This window comes from Vanellus vanellus, assembly GCF_965231255.1.
Source record: "Vanellus vanellus genome assembly, chromosome: 2".
In the NCBI taxonomy this organism is placed as follows: domain Eukaryota; kingdom Metazoa; phylum Chordata; class Aves; order Charadriiformes; family Charadriidae; genus Vanellus; species Vanellus vanellus.
This window is the reverse complement of record NC_138906.1, coordinates 29,562,221-29,580,867: the sequence shown is the minus strand read 5'-3', so window position 1 is coordinate 29,580,867 and position 18,647 is coordinate 29,562,221. Positions and strand designations below refer to the sequence as shown.

At 37.6% G+C, this 18,647-nt stretch overlaps 1 protein-coding gene across 1 annotated transcript in view; it reads left to right on the top strand.

Moving 5' to 3' along the window:
- Window positions 1-1,008: 1,008 nt before the first annotated feature.
- The window catches only part of ICA1 (islet cell autoantigen 1), a 62,184-nt gene continuing 44,545 nt past the window's right edge, over window positions 1,009-18,647 (top strand). Inside the window, exons 1-5 of the mRNA XM_082480109.1 lie at window positions 1,009-1,046; window positions 5,715-5,886; window positions 7,854-7,926; window positions 9,823-9,946; window positions 12,217-12,415. Coding sequence (XP_082336235.1) covers window positions 1,030-1,046; window positions 5,715-5,886; window positions 7,854-7,926; window positions 9,823-9,946; window positions 12,217-12,415 — 585 coding nt within the window. The 5' untranslated portion in view covers window positions 1,009-1,029. The remainder of the gene's footprint in view (window positions 1,047-5,714; window positions 5,887-7,853; window positions 7,927-9,822; window positions 9,947-12,216; window positions 12,416-18,647) is intronic.

Sequence of the window (18,647 nt, the reverse complement as noted above, 5' to 3'; positions counted from 1 at the left end):
AGTGTCACATATCTCCCTTGCAGGCCCTTTTCTCTCTCACCCAGATTAATGCCAAAGTTCAGTTTCAGCACCATTACCTTCCTAGCTGCTTTTTCCATTACTGTTTTCTCAGTCAATCAGCTTCATTTCTCAGGGCAGCCTGTTGGTGTGTTCCTTCTGTGCAAGTGTTACCAAAGGCCATTTCCTGGCAGCCACCATCTGACCAGCTTCTTTTTGGTCTCATCTATAATCATGCTGCAGCGCCTCCATTTGCATGCTGGCTGTATGCTGGAGAATAGACTCCTCTCTGAAAGCAGCAGAGGAGAAGCCAGGTGCTTGTTGTTTATAAGGAGTGCCTAGCTTAGCTTGTAAATTTGGCCTGGAAGGAATATGCTCAGTTACTGCTGGGAAGTGATGCCTGTGGTCAGCTCAACCTATAGTGGGAGACTTGAGTATCCAAACTGGAGATACTAAGTTACAAAATGTAGAGTCCAAAAGCATACAAATCATATTCTGTCTCAGCAACTGAGCTGTCCTTCACAGAAAAAACACCTGGTGGTTAAATTCTGCATCCATGGCTCAAGACATGATGTAGCTAGTGTTTTTAAAAAACAGATCAGTGGGACATGGGCACAAAAAGTAGCTGAACTATGTTGTGGCTAAAACTTTGGGGGGGGGAAACTTGACTGAGGAAGATGTCTAGCATGGATAATTTTGGCTTGCCTCATCAAAAGTCACTCAATTTATGCCAGGTAAATTTGCTTTTGCTGGGAAAATTTGCTAACACATAATAATTGGCAATGTCGGTGACACCACTTAAATGTTTTTGTTGTGGATATACGTGAGAATTGTGTGTTACACAAGGAAAGCATTTGGTCCACAGATTGAAAAGTTTTCTAACATAGTGTCGGGGTTTAGGTAAACAAGGTGCTACAGTATAGTAATTTTCTATGTGCTTTCTAGTGTCTAACATGAAAACTGTATTTGAAAGGTGTTTGTATTAACTGATAATTTCTTATTTTATTTCAGTGTCTGAAGAAAACAAGAAGCATGGAAGGTCATAAGTAGTAAGTACCTTCATCATCTTTTCTTCCTCTAAAGAGCTAATGGTGTTTAACATGTTGGTTTTTCACTGCCTGAGTCTATCACACATTATGTCCTGGCATCTAGTATTTATACGAAGTCACTGGTAGACATTCTGTTTAAAAAGAATTTAAAAAAAACAAACAAACAAACAAACAAACAAAAAAACAAAAACAAACAACAAACTGCCAAAGAATGGAAAAACAAGTGAATTGCCTAGATGGAAAAATAGCATATGTTATTAATGGAAAAGACAGCTTAATAAAAAGAAATGTATAAACTGTCATATTCCAAGAGGTTTATGTGTGGTCATCAATTTCAGAATAAAGTACATCCTTGTTTTAGTTATATTTTCTGATTGCTTAAAAAAACCTAAATATGTCCATGATTGTTTGGTACAAAATACATTTTAAAAAGTATTGACAAATGTCTACCAGTAAAAATTGCCCACTGAATATTTTGGTAATGTGATTATAAATATTTTGTTATCTTAAGCATAAACACTGAATTCTTCAAGTGACATTAGAAGCTGAATTTGTCTGCAGTGGTAAAATTATATTCCTCTTATTTTTTCAAAATTATATTCCTCTTATTTTTTCAATTTTTTCCCGACACGTAGGAAGTCAAGGAAGGGAGCCAGGAGACCTGTGTGGCTAAACAGGGAACTGCTTGGCAAGCTCAAGTGGAAGAAGAGAGTTTATAGATCATGGAAGGAGGGGCTGACCGCTTGGGAGGAGTACAGGGCTGCTGTCAGGGGATGTAGAGAGGCAACTAGGAAAGCTAAGGCCTCCTTAGAGTTAAACCTGGCAAGAGGGGTCAAGGACAACAGGAAGAGCTTTTTCAAATACATGGCAGATAAAACGTAACACCAGAGGCAATGTAGGCCCACTACTGAATGGGGTGGGTGCCCTGGTGACAGAAGATACAGAGAAGGCAGAACTACTGAATGCCTTCTTTGTCTCTGTCTACTCTGTCGGGGGCTGTCCTGAGGAGTCCTGTTCCGCTGAGACCCCAGATGAAGATGAAGTCAAGTCAATGGATGAGTTTGCCTTAGTTGATGAGGACTGGGTCAGAGACCAGTTAAGCAACCTGGACATCCATAAATCAATGGGTCCAGATGGGATGCACCCGCGGGTGCTGAAGGAGCTGTCTGAAGTCATTGCTGGACCACTCTCCACCATCTTTACCAAGTCTTGGGAAATGGGCGAGGTGCCTGAGGACTGGAGGAAAGCAAATGTCACTCCAGTCTTCAAAAAGGGCAAGAAGGAGGACCCGGGTAACTATAGACCGGTCAGCCTCACCTCCATCCCTGGGAAACTGATGGAACAGCTTATCCTTGGTGCCCTCTCAAGGCATATCAAGGATAAGAGGGTTATTAGGGGCAGTCAGCATGGCTTTTCCAAGGGGAAGTCATGCTTGACCAACCTCATAGCCTTTTATGAGGAAATAACGAGGTGGATGGATGATGGCAGAGCGGTAGATGTGGTCTACCTTGACTTCAGTAAAGCATTTGACACGGTCTCCCACAGCATCCTCATGGCTAAACTGAGGAAGTGTGGACTGGATGACCGGATAATTAGGTGGACTGCGAACTGGCTGAAGGAGAGAAGCCAGAGAGTCGTAGTCAATGGGGCAGAGTCCAGTTGGAGGCCGGTAACCAGCGGAGTGCCTCAAGGGTCGGTACTGGGGCCCATATTATTCAATATATTCATCAATGATTTAGATGAGGGAATTGAGTGTACTATCAGCAAGTTTGCTGATGACACTAAGCTAGGAGGAGTGGCTGACACGCCAGAGGGCTGTGCTGCCATCCAGAGAGACTTGGACAGGCTGGAGATTTGGGCAGGGAATAACTTAATGAAATACAACAAGGGAAAGTGTAGGGTCCTCCATCTGGGCAGAAACAACCCCAGGTTCCAGTATAGAATGGGGAGCTACCTGTTAGAGAGCACTGTAGAGGAAAGGGACCTGGGGGTCCTGGTGGACAGCAGGATGACCATGAGCCAGCACTGTGCCCTTGTGGCCAAGAAGGCCAATGGCATCCTGGGCTGTATTAGAAGGGGGGTGGTTAGCAGATCGAGAGAGGTCCTCCTTCCCCTCTACTCTGCCCTGGTGAGACCGCATCTGGAATATTGTGTCCAGTTCTGGGCCCCTCAGTTCAAGAAGGACAGAGAGCTGCTGGAGAGAGTCCAGCGTAGGGCAACTAAGATGATTAAGGGAGTGGAGCATCTCCCTTATGAGGAAAGACTGAGGGAGCTGGGTCTCTTTAGTTTGGAGAAGAGGAGACTGAGGGGTGATCTTATTAGCGTTTATAAATATATAAAGGGGGAATGTCATGAGGATGGAGCCAGGCTCTTCTCAGTAGCAACCAATGATAGGACAAGGGGTAATGGATTCAAGCTGGAACACAAGAGGTTCCACTTAAATTTGAGAAGAAACTTCTTCTCAGTGAGGGTGACAGAGCACTGGAACAGGCTGCCCAGGGAGGTTGTGGAGTCTCCTTCTCTGGAGACATTCAAAACTCGCCTGGACGCCTTCCTGTGCAACCTCATCTAGGTGTTCCTGCTCCGACAGGGGGATTGGACTAGATGATCTTTTGAGGTCCCTTCCAATCCCTAGCATACTGTGATACTGTGATCAGTCTCTAATTCAGGAATCTGTATCAATCCCAGCATTTTGGGGTGTGAGGTGGTTTATTTTGTGACCTCATATTAATAACTCATTTATTATTCCTCCCACTATGCCCCCAGAATTTCTAGTGACCTCAAGTGTGGTAGATATTAAGGCTGGTTGACATCAGATGAATTACGGTGTTTTCTTCACTTGATTGCTGAACTCAGATATCAGTTATTTGCACAGCTGTAGCACAAGTTAAAGCACACAACTAGCCAGACAGCTAAGGTTTTTTTACTGCCTCGTGAGCAGTTTGATTTTTTAATTATTATTATTATTTTTCAAGTAATGCTGTTCTTATTAAACTGTCATATTTTCTCATAATGCAAGGGGATCTTCTTGTTATTTATTAAAGCTTGGAGATTTTTTCTTTTAAAGGTGCAGCATGTATCAGGTCAATATAGGCTTTACCTAACTTGAGAGGCTGTCTTGTTGTCAGATTGTGTAATGGTTTGTGCAGAATTCCACTTGAAATGTGTTATGTTTTGCATGTGTTGTTTATTTTGTGCTGTAGCACAAAAAAGGCCTTTACTTTCATTTTAATGAAATCCATAAATTAAACTTTTGGAACTAATGTTTGGGTAGAATTAAATGGGTGAATATCTTTGTTTTTAAAGTTTGGGGAAGAAGCCAAGAAGTGCAGTGTATAAATGCATTTTGAATTTTGTCCTTGCTCACTTCCAGCTTAATTTCTTACCATGTCTATGGTGATTAAGGTGCTGTCTCCTAACTCGCTGATTAAAAATAAGTAAAGCAAGTAACAAAATCCAGAGAAACAAACTTCCTTTTCAGGTTATGCTGTGTCACTAGTAACCATGTAGGGTAGATGTGCCACCCTTTTGGGGAACACGTCTACCAATGGCTTGTTGTTTCAGAATGGCCATAGTATTTCATAGCAAGTATATGTATCTATGTTTCTCAGTAAGCAATTTGGTGTGTATGTTAGATCTGAGGACCTGCTGGGGTAGCATCCCTGAGCTGTGTTGTGTGAACTGAGCTAGTAGGCAGTGTCTCAGGAATGTCCCATAGTTTGTCGCTCTACAAGTGGAGGGTGTCTTTTTTTTTTCTTGTTTTTTTTCAAAGTAAAGTCAACCTCTAATTTTCCTGGAGTATTTAATATCGTGATTTTTAGCAAGGGTTTACTTCTAAAGATCTGCAAAATCACTGCAGCTTTCTGTATATGGACATAGGGGAAAGGGCACATACTTTTGCAGAAATTAATTACGGAATAATTCTTCCTGAAAGAGATCAAGATTTCATTGTAAGACTATATTTTCTATTAAACCATCTTCATACGGTTTAAAAATTGTAATATGGATTTTGTCTTTAGATTGCACTTTTTATTAGGTTTGCTAGAGGAATGCAGAAGCATCTGTCAGTAGAAATTAATCCTTGAAATAAAGATTACCTGTTACACACCCACAGTCATGTAGTCATTGCATAAAGATGTGAGCTATCTGTCTTGCACATAGCATGCTCAAAAGAGATGGATGTTCATCTAATTCTTTATTATTCAATTGTAAAAAATGGAGGGCAAGAAGTAGTCAAATTCCATTCATAAAATGACCTTTGTGAAATCCTAACACTGCTGAAATTGCATGAAAATTGCTGCCTGTTTATGCAACTATGCTGGTTCACTTGAAACTCCTCTATTAGTTACAAAAATAGAAAGTTGATTCTATGGGCTATAAATCATTCCATAAGGTATTGGGAAGAATTCTTTGCAGCTGATTATTTGGCAGTACTTCATGCTAAAGACATTCAAACTGAAAGCTGTGTATTATTTTCCAAAGTAGGATGGGAAATACAGTACTAATTTAATTGCTTTGTTATTAATGTATAATGAGGAAATGCATGTTAGAATATATGTGTCTATGCAAATACAATATTCTTGATGGAAATGTATTAATCTAGCATGTTTTACTTATTTTCTTAAGCATCCTATTGAAGTTTTGTAATTTTATTTCTTAATATTCTAGCAATTATCCAAGGGAATTTTATGACCAATATGCTCAAAGCCAAGAAAAATCTGTGGTCAATAAAATGCAACAGAAATACTGGAAAACAAAACAAACACTTATAAAAGTTACAGGAAAAAAGGAAGATGAACATGTTGTGGCTTCAGATGCAGATCTGGATGCAAAACTAGAGGTTTGTATTGTCTACATAATATGTATTCTCTGTTAATTTTTAAAATTTTTTCATTTCCATCAAGTCTCTAATATGTGAACATATAGTATATAATAATGCATATACCTTTTATCATTATTTTCTTGTAATATCTTTGCCGATTTTTCACAAAAGTACCTATGTAAATACAGGACATATTGTAACACAAAAACCCGTGTCCCTCAAACTTTATTTGGAACCTACATCTCTTGTATCTATTGTCATGTTTTGGGGATGGGTTGTTTTGTTGTTGTTGGCAGTGGGGAGCAGGCAATTGTCCTTTGTGTTTATATCTTTCATTCTTATCCTTTGCTTATACCAGTTTAAGTTTTTTTAAAATAGTATTGTATAATATATACAAAGGATGTTCTTTATACCGTTATAAAATACCAAGTATATCAGAAAAACATGCAATATACCAAGAAGAAGCAAGGTGCAGAGTGCGCTCTGCTCTCTGGGGCTTCTGTGCAGATAAGTGAGTTTTGACATGACCAAAGAAGCTTCTGAAAGTCTGTAGAGTGTAACAAAGAGAAGGAATCCTGCTGCGTGACAAATACAGTCCTGCTGCCAGTAACCTCAACCCCACTGGAAAAAAAAATATTAAGGCTCTCCAAATTGAAGAGCTTGAACAACTTTAACACAAAGCAAAAGGTAGAGAATGGACTTTGGAAGTGTAATAAGCAAGTTAGTGTCCAGTAAATTTTATCAGTATTGTTTTGTTACATAAGGGTAAAGGTTTTGCCTTACTGCTTTTCTTGCAGTTTCTTAAGGGATTGTTGACTTAGGATTCTCAGTTTATTTACGTTTTAGCTGAAATACACGGGGCTGTTTTACAACAAGTCTTTGTAGTTCTAGCTATAATAGTGATAATTTAGAAGGTGATGATTCTAGCTATGAGGTCTTCATGATAGGTTATAAATCAAGAGTATTGATGTAAAACAGGCTGGAAGGATGGAACAGTATTTTGTAAATATATAGCTGAACTCTTCCATGCTTACTGTGTTGCAGATTCAGCAGGAAGGGTGCTTCATCAGCTCGGGTGGGAATGGAAATAGGGAACCTTGTGTTTACCAGTTAAACTATAAGCATGTTTTCACTTAGACAACTTCTCAACTGCAATTCACGTTCTCAGTTTAAAAGACGACCCATGTAAATGTGCAGGAAGTCAAATAGATGCAAAGGAAGACCTTTACTGTGCCAGTAGTCCATTTTGCTTATATTTGTGTAATGCTTGATACAGTGGAGTTTAAGTTACAGATGGGAGGTTTTAGATGGACAGACAGAACAAGTAGTAATTTCCTAGAAACAATCTCCAAACTTTGTCAAGACTGGGTTTGGTTTTTTTCCTGTACTTCCTTTGGAAACTGCTGCTTTATAAATTTGGTTAGAAAACTGGAGCTATGTCAGTAAAAAGTTCAGTTTAAATCAGTAGCTTTCGATGTTGGCATACCCATGCAAGTTTGTTCCACTAGATTTTGCAGTATTAAAATTCAGTACACATACTGCCACATGTGATAAACACGATAGACGTTTTGATAACTTTTTGCTCTGCTGCAAATTTTTTAGGACCAAAGATTTGTACATCTTCATATGTATCCAAAGATATAAATTAAAAAAAAAAACAAACAAAAAAACAAAACCAAGATGAATAGTTTGGTTAACTATCAGCCGTTTAGAATAGATCTGTTTCCAAAATTATTTTTGTCTTTATTTTCCTTTTGTAAGTTATGATTGGTCTGTCTGTAGTTTCAGTGAACAACTTAATTGAAAGTAAAGCACAACTGATAAGGAAAAATTACTTTCAAGCTGGAAAGATTACTCATCATTCAAGAAGAAAATAATGAACCCTAATAATTTATACAAAAAATTAAGCTCTTTCTTGTATTTTAATTGTCTGTGTTTCTTGCATACACTTACAATTTTTTTTGTGTATTTTGTTTCAACTTCAGCTGTTCCATTCTATTCAGAGGACATGTATGGAGTTGCTGAAAGCAATTGAACTGTATCAAAAAAGGATTTGTTGTAAGTATGATCAAATACAGTCGTTAAAGTGATAAGGAGGTCTGCATTATGGAATCATCAAACAAGTGAAAAAGTAAAAGTGAAAATGCGGAGCTACTAGTTTCATCCTAATTAAAAATGAAGAGAACATTCCTTGCAGACTTGCTTATTTGCTTGAAGATCTCCTAGTTCTTAAGTTTTATATTTGATATTATGCAGTGATAGGTAGCAATAATTATGGGAGAAAGCTTACATTTTGAGATTTTTTTTCCATTGCTTCCTTGGCTTGTTTAAATTTAGAGGTGTCTTGTCTTACAAATCCTAACTCTGTTCTGAACACTTTTATTTAGTTAGTTTTTTAATCAGGATTGACTATGAAGAATATTTGGCTTAATAATTTTATAATTAAGTAATCCATGCTATTACAATAAATTTGATAATGCTGACTTGGCTGTAATAGGTATACAGTAATTAGTGGCAGTCATTAGTGAGAGACAGGGACCTCATTTTGGAAGTTTCAAACACTGTCTTGTATTAAATGACCTCTAAAGGTTCTCTGCAATCAATATCGTTTGATTCTCTGCTGCTGTGATTTCTGGCCTAGAAAAGAGAATCTGGCTTTGGAGACATCTTTCGATTTACTCTCCTTTGTGGAATATTATCCATATTTTTTCCAGTCTTACCTTTTTCTTTAGCCTGTCTATTGAGAGTCAAGAGATAATGTTTCAGGATCTGGAGGTAAAATTAGAGTACAGAATAGTAGTTTATTGAGTTCAAGAAGTGTTGCACAGTAGCTGATGCAAAGATGTGCATGCAGCATGTTCTACCAGACTGTGCTATGAGTCTGCATTGGATTTGACTGTCAGCATTTCGAAAAATGACAATAGGACTTCAAGATCTTCTTTCATTATATTAATCCGTTCTCCCTATTGATAGTGGGAAGAAATTGGTACTATAGGAGACAGCCACTTTGGAAGACTAAAAGATGAGGCCATAATGAAATGTTTTTGTGAGGATGAGGGATCATGAAGACTCATAGTCCCGGTTTGGAAGTAGTCAGTAAATCAGTGTCAAAACACTTATTTTTCTTCATTCTTGTTTAAAAACAAACAGTTAATTTGAAATAGAAATATTTCAGGTATTTGAAATATAAATTAAAAAATATTGTTTTAATTGTGTAGAATGTTAAAGTTGTAAAATAATCCTGCAAAGTAATTTGAAAATGAATGTTCTTTAAAATAATGTACTAGATTTTTCATATGAAAAATTAAGTTCTGTAGTCAAGCATGAAAAATGGAGAGCAGGAGGAAAGTAAGTGAACGAGCTTTGGGTAGTATAACTCAGAATTAGCCTCAGTGAAAGTGTGCTACCAAAGATCAGCTGAGGTAGTCCAAGTGGCAAAAAAAGATTAAAAAAAACTAAAAAAAAAAAAAAACAAAAACAAAAAAATGAAACCAAAACACACACCCAAAACCAACCCACAAAAAAACATCAAACAGAAAAACCCAAGACTAAAAGTTACAATAAAGTAACTAAAAGTTATAAAGTTTAGTTATAAAAACTAAAAGTTATAAAGTTTATTTTAGTATAAAGTTACTAAAAAGTTACAACATTGGGCCCTTTGTGTAATCTGACCAATGTAATTCTTTTGTTCAGGAAAGAAACGGCATGTTTTTCCTGGTGTCTTTCAGCACTGATGGAATTTTGTGATTCTTGTTAACTACAATAAACCCACCAACAAATGTCTCAAGTGAATCAGATCTTCTGTTCAATCAATGCAGGAATTCCATGAAATCATTTGTTTTTGTTGTGGTGCTTGGATTTAGAGTGACTTAACCTATTTAATGTTAGGCCAACTTTAAAGCCGTTAGGAACCTATTAAATAACGTGTTTGACCACTCATTTATTTTTCGTTAGTTCTATCTCAGGAAGAAAATGAATTGGGGAAATTTCTTCGATCACAGGGTTCTCAGGATAAAACAAGAGCAGGAAAAATGATGCAAGCCACAGGAAAGGCCCTCTGCTTTTCATCTCAGCAAAGGTATATGCATCAGAATTACTGTCTGATTTACAAAGTGCATGGGATAATGGTAGTTGATTCACTGTTGGCGTAGTTCATTTTGCCATTTGAAATGTGTGAGGAACCAAATGATATGAAAGTTATTATTGACCAAACCTGCTGTAGTATTGGCAACGTTACTGGCTTGCTCTGTGTAGTTTTGCCTGATCCAGTTTTTTGTCTTATGGATGTACTATATCTGTGTATCTCCAGATCCCCCACCTGTGCCTGTTCAGCTCAGCAGTTCTAAAGCTGTACAGGTGCATCTGCATGGCCTGTCTAGCAGTGAGGTTGTAAAGGAGCTGATGCTAGGTTCTTCTCCTGCTTGGTGGCACTTCTCACTGTGCAAAGAAATGCTATATCAGGCCCATTGTGGAGGTGGCTGGGTCCTGGGAGGGCAGGGAAGTGGTTAAGAAAATGCCTTTTTCTGGACCATGGAGTCTCATACCTCAAGTAGACAGAGGAGAAAGTAGGAGTCTGGGTGCCATTTTCTGCTTTAACCTTACACCGTGAAGTCCCCCAGGAGAAGATCCTAGGTCCCCACTGAGCTCATGTAGTTTGGGTAGAAGAAAATCAGTAATAGGTAAGGAATACAAAGGGTCACACATACACACAAACACATGCTGTTACCCAGAGCCCTTGATGTCTCATTGACCATGTGTTTGCTTAAAGATTTAAGAGTAACAGTACTTGATGGCATTATGAGTATTAACAAGCCGTTTTTTTTTTCCTAACAGTACTGGGACTATGAGGGTTTGAAATTCACCATCATTTCCAAGGGAAAATTCTGTTCTGTTATGTTATACAGGATTTTTTGGGGCTCCAAATTACTGTGATACTTTCTAGCTTTAGCTTAACAGTGCAGCTGTTTGGCTCAAAATAAAACATCGCATGCAGAGCACTGAGAATTTCATATGTTTATCTTGAGCTAGAGTTTGGTCATTAGCACATCCAGTAACAGCCATGAGTGGGATCTTTAAAACACATGTAAGGCACCTTTGAGCAAAAGCCCTGATAATTTGCTTCTTTATAAAACTTCAGTGTTTGTAGAAATCCCACTGTATGACATGTCTACGTAAACTGCCTTTTCCTTTGAATGGTTGTGTAAGTACTTGTAGAATGAGAAAAAAAACTGGGGGAGAAAGAAAAGACACAATAAGAAATTCACATTTTATTATATCTCTCACTCAATGCATTTTTAAGGCATCTTTTAAAATAAACTCACATAGTAATAAACCCAATTGTTTGTCTGTCTTCTCTTGAGCCATCTTCAAGCTTATGTTGAAGTTGGGACTGCTCTTATTTAGGTTGCATGCCAATAGCTAGTTCAGTAGCTGGAGATCAAGAAGACACAATCTGCTGGTTACTGGAGCTGAAATTAGAAATTCTCTTATGCCTAGGAAGTCCCTAAGTAGCACATTAAACTAACTCTACACTGGTGTGGAACTGATTGAACTTATTCCAGTGAGGTGGCGGCTGGCAACCAAGAAGAATGCAGAAGCAGCAGAAGGAAGCAAAGCAAATGTTGGAGTAATCCTGTCTAGTTCTGAGATTCCATTAGGAACCAAAGTGATGGTATAGGGAAGACAACAGTGTCCCCTACTGCCTTTCCAAAGTGTAGTTGCTGGAAGAAACATTTAAGAAAATGCCTAAATCCTTCCAAAAATTAGATGTCTTTCAAAGGAATTGTTTACGTTCCTTAAAAACAAAAAAAGAAGGAAAAAAATCCAATTATTATCTACCTGTCAGGTGACTTCTTTGTTTACATGTACATTTGAAGATTAAAACACTGATGGAAGTGCTTTTTCTGAGGCTTAACATGACCATCCCGATACATCTATGGTATATATCCAGTAATAAATTACCTCAAGTACATTTTTAGAGTTGTTAAATGCAACTTGTGAAAAGAAACATTAATAGCATGCATACAAGCAGCTTGGCTAACTAAAATACATACATGCATTAGAAAGGGTTCCTTTTCCACTCACATGTGTAAGTGAAAGGTCACTATTTGAATAGGAAGGTTGCAAAGAAAATATTCATACAAAATTACCCCATTCATGTGTACCCCCAACCAGGCTGTAGAACCATCTGAGCATACACTAGCATTTAATTGAACTGTTTTGGCTGTGTATGGGGTTTTTTTGATGGCCAGTAAAGTGTTAGCAGTTGTATTAATCCATCTGCCTTTGTGCAACAACTTCTTTAACATGTTCCTCTCCTTCCTTTCTTTCCCTCATGCCTTCCCCCAGGTTAGCGCTGCGTACTCCTTTGAGTAGATTATATCAAGAAGTGGAGACTTTCAGATATCGGGCCATCTCAGACACATGGCTGACAGTAAACCGAATGGAACAGTATCGGACTGAATACAGAGGGGCTCTACTCTGGATGAAAGATGTGTCTCAGGAGCTGGATCCAGATCTTTATAAGCAGATGGAAAAGTTCAGGAAGGTATGAAGTTTCCTGTAGTTTCCTAGAAGGGGGTGCCTGATGAATGACAATGAAGCGTGGTTTTGATTCTTCTGAGGAAGACATAATTCAGCAGCACTAAGGATGCCCTTTATCATAACTAATCTTTTCCATGTGACAGAACGCCAATTACTCTGATATGGAATACAGTATCCTTCGCAGACTGGGCTGTAAGAAAAGATACAGTAGTAAGAAACAGCATTTTTCAGTAGTCTATTCAACTTCAGCCTAAATCTTTAAAAATATGTATTATTTAAATTATAAAGGTTATCTAATTTTAAATACTTAGCTGTGATGCCTGAATGTCTAATGGCAAAAGATATGTCTGCTGTCAGCCAGGGAAGGGAAAATTGATTTTTGTAACTAAAAGGTACAGAATAACAGAAATGCTGTAGTATCTGCTGCTAAATTTTTGGCTGCAGTTACAGGCCAACATTTTCAAAATTGGCTATTGTTGGATTTTGGGGAGGAGTTGCAAATTTGGAATATTTTTTTTAAGTTCCTAGTGCAGTTCAGCATGACTCTTGGGCAATTGCTAAACACTAAAGCTGCTAAGTATGTACTCTCCATAAATTGTCTTCATTCAGTGTCACTCAAGTTTGCTATACTCCTCCAAAGGGCTTCCAAAATCACAAGTCCTCAGTGGCAGTCTGCAGATTTGCTACCAAGTGCAAGTCTAGAACTTATTTGGACTGATTCTGTCTCAGTTGGTTCAGGAATGCTCATGAGAACTTCACATTTGCTAGTGAGGGTCTAGAGCTGGTTTTGTTAAAAGACTGTAATGTTCACAGTTTGCTGTTTATAAATCTTGACTATTAGGAGATGTTAGGATCCTAGGTATAACATGGTGGCTTGTGGTTTGAGTAATGGCGGTAAAAAATCTTACAGAAATTGTGTGACAATTGAAAGCAGAGGCCTAAGAACAGAAATTGTATTAAAGCGTACGTGCATATATGCATGTGCAAGTGGCTTAGAGACAGGTAACGTACAAAAGATAATCCCTGTTCATCAATGGCTTAAGCAGTCTGTGACTGAAAGCGCTTGGAGATGAAAGATACTTAATTTAGGATTTTAAAACTTGAATAAACCATCCTAGTGGGAAAGGACTGGCACGCATCTAGGCTATGCCATTTTTTGTAAACTGAAGTGGTGACAATAGCAATTAAGGAAGGGGTAGAACAAATGAAACCCCAGCTAGTCATCTAATCTTTATTTAATGCTTCAGTACAGGATATTCCTGTAAGTCTTGTGGCGCTAGACATGTATTTTATTATGCCTTGTGGGAAATGTTTATAGTGGCAAGTTCTTGCAGGTAAAATAATTGGTATGGTCTTGGCCTCAGCCAATTGCTTAGGTATAATGTTAGATTTATTAGGAAAACACTTAAAAAATGGAATGTCAGAATGAATAAAGCAGTACTGGTAATGGTGATACAAAATTGATTTATAGCTTTCTTGCAAAACATGCTATGGAAGGTCTGAATTATATAAATGACAAAGTAATTAAAATAATGTATGCTTTGTACAGTGAGCTGCTGTAGTTAGAAAAGTTAGATGTCAAATTTCAGCCAGCTTGGGTTGCTGTGCTTCAACGTCAGTAAAAATAAGATATGTTTTTTTTAAAGCTCTCACAAAACTTAGTAGTAAAAGTGTGGAAATGCTAAGTATTTTGAAGTATTTCTAGGTCTGAAATGATTTATATTCTGATGTAAAGAAATAATGAATATAGCTTCTAAAATTCTGTAGTTACCTCAAATAGTTTAACAAAAAAAAAAACCAAAAAACTTTGAGAAGGTCTTTTGAACTGTTTTTTCCTCTGACTGGCTGTCTGCTGAAAACCTTTCAGATCACATTGTAATGGAGAGAACAAAACGCTCTATATTTTGTAGCCAACAAAGTAAAGAAATACCCTTGGTATCCACTTCCCTACATATCCCATCTGTGCAACAGGCATATCAAACTAGTTTTTGAAGATTTTAACGCTTGTAGAAAGAAAACTTTTTCTTTTTTCATTTTGGAAAAACAAAAAAAGTACAAAAATAAAATCCTCAGGCATAATGTACCTAGATAGCTCTTACTGAGCAAGCCACAACAGTTTGTTTTTAGTGCTTTGCAAATGTAGTAGGCAAACAAAACTAATGGTGAATAATGTAGTCCTAAATAATTAGAGGAGTTACTTTTATTGTCTTTTTGTTCTATTCTTGCTTGCAGATCTTAATTGTGCCATAGTGTGGCAGTGTAATGCTGGGTTGTTAAAGCTTATTTTGGATCTGTAACAACAATTTAAGAAGTCACGCTAGTTGTGTGTTGAGAAAGATATCATAATTACTGATGTAAGGTTTTTGGTTTTAAAATATACCATCACTGGAAAGAAGTGTTTGATCTAGGCTGCATATCTAGTGATACACAACAAGTAGTTAATGAAGCTGATCATGTCAGAGCACTTGAAAGAAAGTTTTCTTCAGACTTCTTATTGTAAAAATCCTAAGTATTACTTTAGTAAACATCTCTTTTATTTCAAGTAAACAGTACTGGTTTAGTGATCTTTAATGCACCTAGTGCATTAACAGTATTTATATCGCTTGGTTGTAGGACTGCTTTTCAAGTATGTAGCCTTTTATAAGGTAATCCTAAATGTATTATTATGTATACAGATATGGTACTTGGTTTTGGAGACCAAAGCTAAATCAATCCAGATGGGTTTTTCATAGCTTCCCTCAGAACAGCTCAGGCTAAAAGATCAATAGTTGAGTCAGTATTTTCAGAGCTGATAAAATCTGAGTTAAAACATTGGCATTTTTCTAACTCTCTTTCAAAACAATGAGGTACTTGAAAGAATTTTCCAATGCTGTTCTCAAGGCATCAGTCTAAATATGCGAGGCCCAGCAATACTACCAGTTTCAAAGTGTCCCAGACACTGCAGAACAGACTTTTTACATTGTTATTTGAAGACATCCATGTGATCGTAGCTACTTGAGTCAGACCAAGGAAACAGGTGAAGTATTTACTTTTCCCTGCAGAGTTCTGTAAATACTATGTACCTTCATTCTTTTTTTTTCTATGAACAGGTTTCATGGATACATCAGTGCTGTTCTAGATACAGAGGTCTTCTGTCCCAAGTTCAGAGTTTGAAGTGTTGCTTGAGAGAATCTAAATAGAGCCTTGACAATGCTGTGATATTTAAAAGAATCTGAATGAGTTAATACCCCTTTACCAAATTCTTGCCACTGATCAGGTTTTTAAGGTTCTTAAATCCAGGCTGTTTTATCTGTCTGGTGACTGCACACTTTAGCATGAGCTCTACTGTGGTACTGTAAAAATAGAGACCAAATGGCCCAAGTGCTGATAGTCTCCCAGTGTCCTTCCTCCAGCTCTGAAAAAGTTAAGCTTTTTCATGCATTTCCTGAGAAGGAACACGCCAATGTGCAAACCAACTGGTTATGCCACCAGGCAACGCCTTCCCATGTGCAGCCTACAGGAACATAGAAGAGGCTCTGCTGTTCAGTTTTACTTGCTAAGCTATTTCAGATGCTTATACAGTGCAATATAGACTTTCTCATCAAACCTAGACATTACAGTGCCACCCATAACAAGTAAAAAGGGAGAGCTGAAAAAATTATCATACTGATCTTTAGGCTAACTATAAGAAAGATTTCATCTGTGACATGGCGAGGTAAATATCATGCAACATTAATAGAGCAAATTAATCCTTTCTATATTTGTTTTTCACTTCCATCATTCTTCTACTCCTCTGCTGCTTTTTCATTCTTCAGGAAAGCTGGTAAATACCCAGTGGCCACGCTGGGGTGCCTGAGGCAAGCTGCACTGCAGCAGCGTGCTGACAACTGGGTATGTGGAGGGTTGAGGTCTGTTTCTCCCTGTTGTCTAGTCCTCTCTGCTTTGCCAAAGCTGCTTTCCTACGAGCTCTGCTTCTGTATGAACCAAACAAAGCTCAGATGGAGAAAAGAATAGGTTGAAGCTGTGTAAGGGTAAGAAGTAATGCATGTGCTGGTTGCAACAGATCTTTGTAAATAATGAGATTCATCTGCTTGGAATACAGTGCAAGTCCTGTATCTACCTCTGTGGTACTTGGATATTACAACAATAAATATCTGAGTTTGTAAAACAGTATGTATTTGATGGGGTACTGCCTGGAAAAAGAGTTGGGTTTTGATCAATATATTTGTAGGGAATCCATTGAGGGAACAAGAAGCATAGTTTGTGCCGGGCCTCCTTGTTCTGGAAGATTAGAAAGGCCCTACCCCACAGTGCAGAGCCCTGAACTACTTCAGTAGTGCTAAAGAAGTGGAATAGATCCTATCACGAAAGAGAATTGTCAGAATATTCCCCAAAAGGTCCTAAATGATTGTGGGACCCTTAATGCCTAGCTGTTACTTTGCATGCAGCTGTTGAGAAACTTGCAAGCATGCAGCTGAGTTTTTTGGGCAGTTTATCTCAAGTTCTTCCTAGTTGTAGCACTCTGTATACTTGAAACAATGGCATTTTAAAGATAAGTGTCGCAAGAGAAAAGGAGAGGCAGTGAGAAAAAGGAAAGTTCAACAAGAACTCATAATGATATAACAATAGCTTAAACTGTTGTTTTTATCAATGTACTAAGATAAGGAGTGGCTCATCTATGCAAGTTCTCTGTTAAATATCTTTTAAGAAATAGAAGTTTAAGCTTATGTGGACAGCTGGGGAATACTGAAGGTCTAAATAAATCCATTGATTAAAAGGTCAGCAGAGAAATGCTGAAGTATATGTATTTATTGTAAAGATCTCAGCAAGTATAGATAAGATACATCTGCTGCAGCCTTGCAGGGAAGGCTCAGGACCTACATCTCTGTTCCCCTGCTGCCCCCTTGCCTACTAGCACTGCCTGGTATGAGTGCATTTTGGCTTGTGTGATGACGAAGGGTCTGTACCACGTTACAACGTAATCTGCTACTCTCCCTCTACTCACCTATCCATTAACATGAGCTGCGAACAGCCCTGCAAACCTGGAGGCACTGTGGAAATGTGCTGGAGGATTTATTTTTCTTTTTTTTTAATTCTGTGTTACACTTGAAAACTCTTAGAGAGTTGAGAAAATGCAAAAAGCCTGGGAAAGGAGAAAAACCAAATATGATGCTGATCTTTGAAATAAGAACAGATGTGGCAGTTGCCATCCTGGTAAACTTAATTTCAGTTTCTGGTAAAAAAAAATGAAAAGGAAATCTGTAGGCATTTAGAGGTTAACAAACTGAAGAATATGTAAACAATACAGGTTTATAAATAACATTATAACTTTTTTGTTGTCATTTTGTATATTTTAAGCAAGTTATTAAATTAGTATGAAAAAATTGCAAATCTGGATTGTTAAAATTCCTTATGAGTAATTACTGGTAAAACTAATTTAACTTTGCTAGAAAAATAAGAGCTCTCAGGAGCTGAGAGCTGGGAATATTTGCTGAGGGTTACTAAACAAAGTTGCAGAGGATCATAGAATATAAAGATGGAAAATACCTTAAAAATCAACTAAACTGTCTTCCTGCCAGGACAAAATTGTGTGTTTGTAATATATTTTCCAAATGTTTTTCTACGTCTAATAAATATAATTCAGTTGAGGGTGACACTCTTAGAAGTTTTGTGGATCTTGGTGATGTTCTAGTTCAATTATTAAAAAGTCAACCAAAAGGAAATGTGCTAATGATAATTACATCTGCAGATGATAGTGATCTGGAAAGTCTTTTGATTTTCCAAGCAGCAAAGTATACCAGCGTCTCAAAGAAAAATGTCTTTGGCCGTCGCAGTTGCAGTGGTGTAATCAATAGACTCTCAGCTGCCATAGTTACAAATAGCAGTGTAAGTGATGTTTAGAGCCAGCTATGGTAGTCACTGTTTACCAACTTTGATTTTTAAAAATTAAAGAAAAAAAAAAAGTTGTAGACAGTAGTTGTCTCTGTTTCTTTTTAGGTGATACTTCCACATTAAATTCCAAGGTTAACTTCATCTGGAAAACTTAAACCGCATTTGCCTTTAGGTGACAAAATGTAGGTAGGCCTTTGCATGTGAGAGCGTGGATGATGATTGTTGTGCTTGGGAAATGTCAGAAAGATTGAGGTAGCTTTAGTAGACCATGCATTAGACACAAAATGTGTGGCACTATAATGCGAAATATAATGCTAGCTTTCATAATACCTATTAGGAATGTGAGATGATAAAAATTATCACTT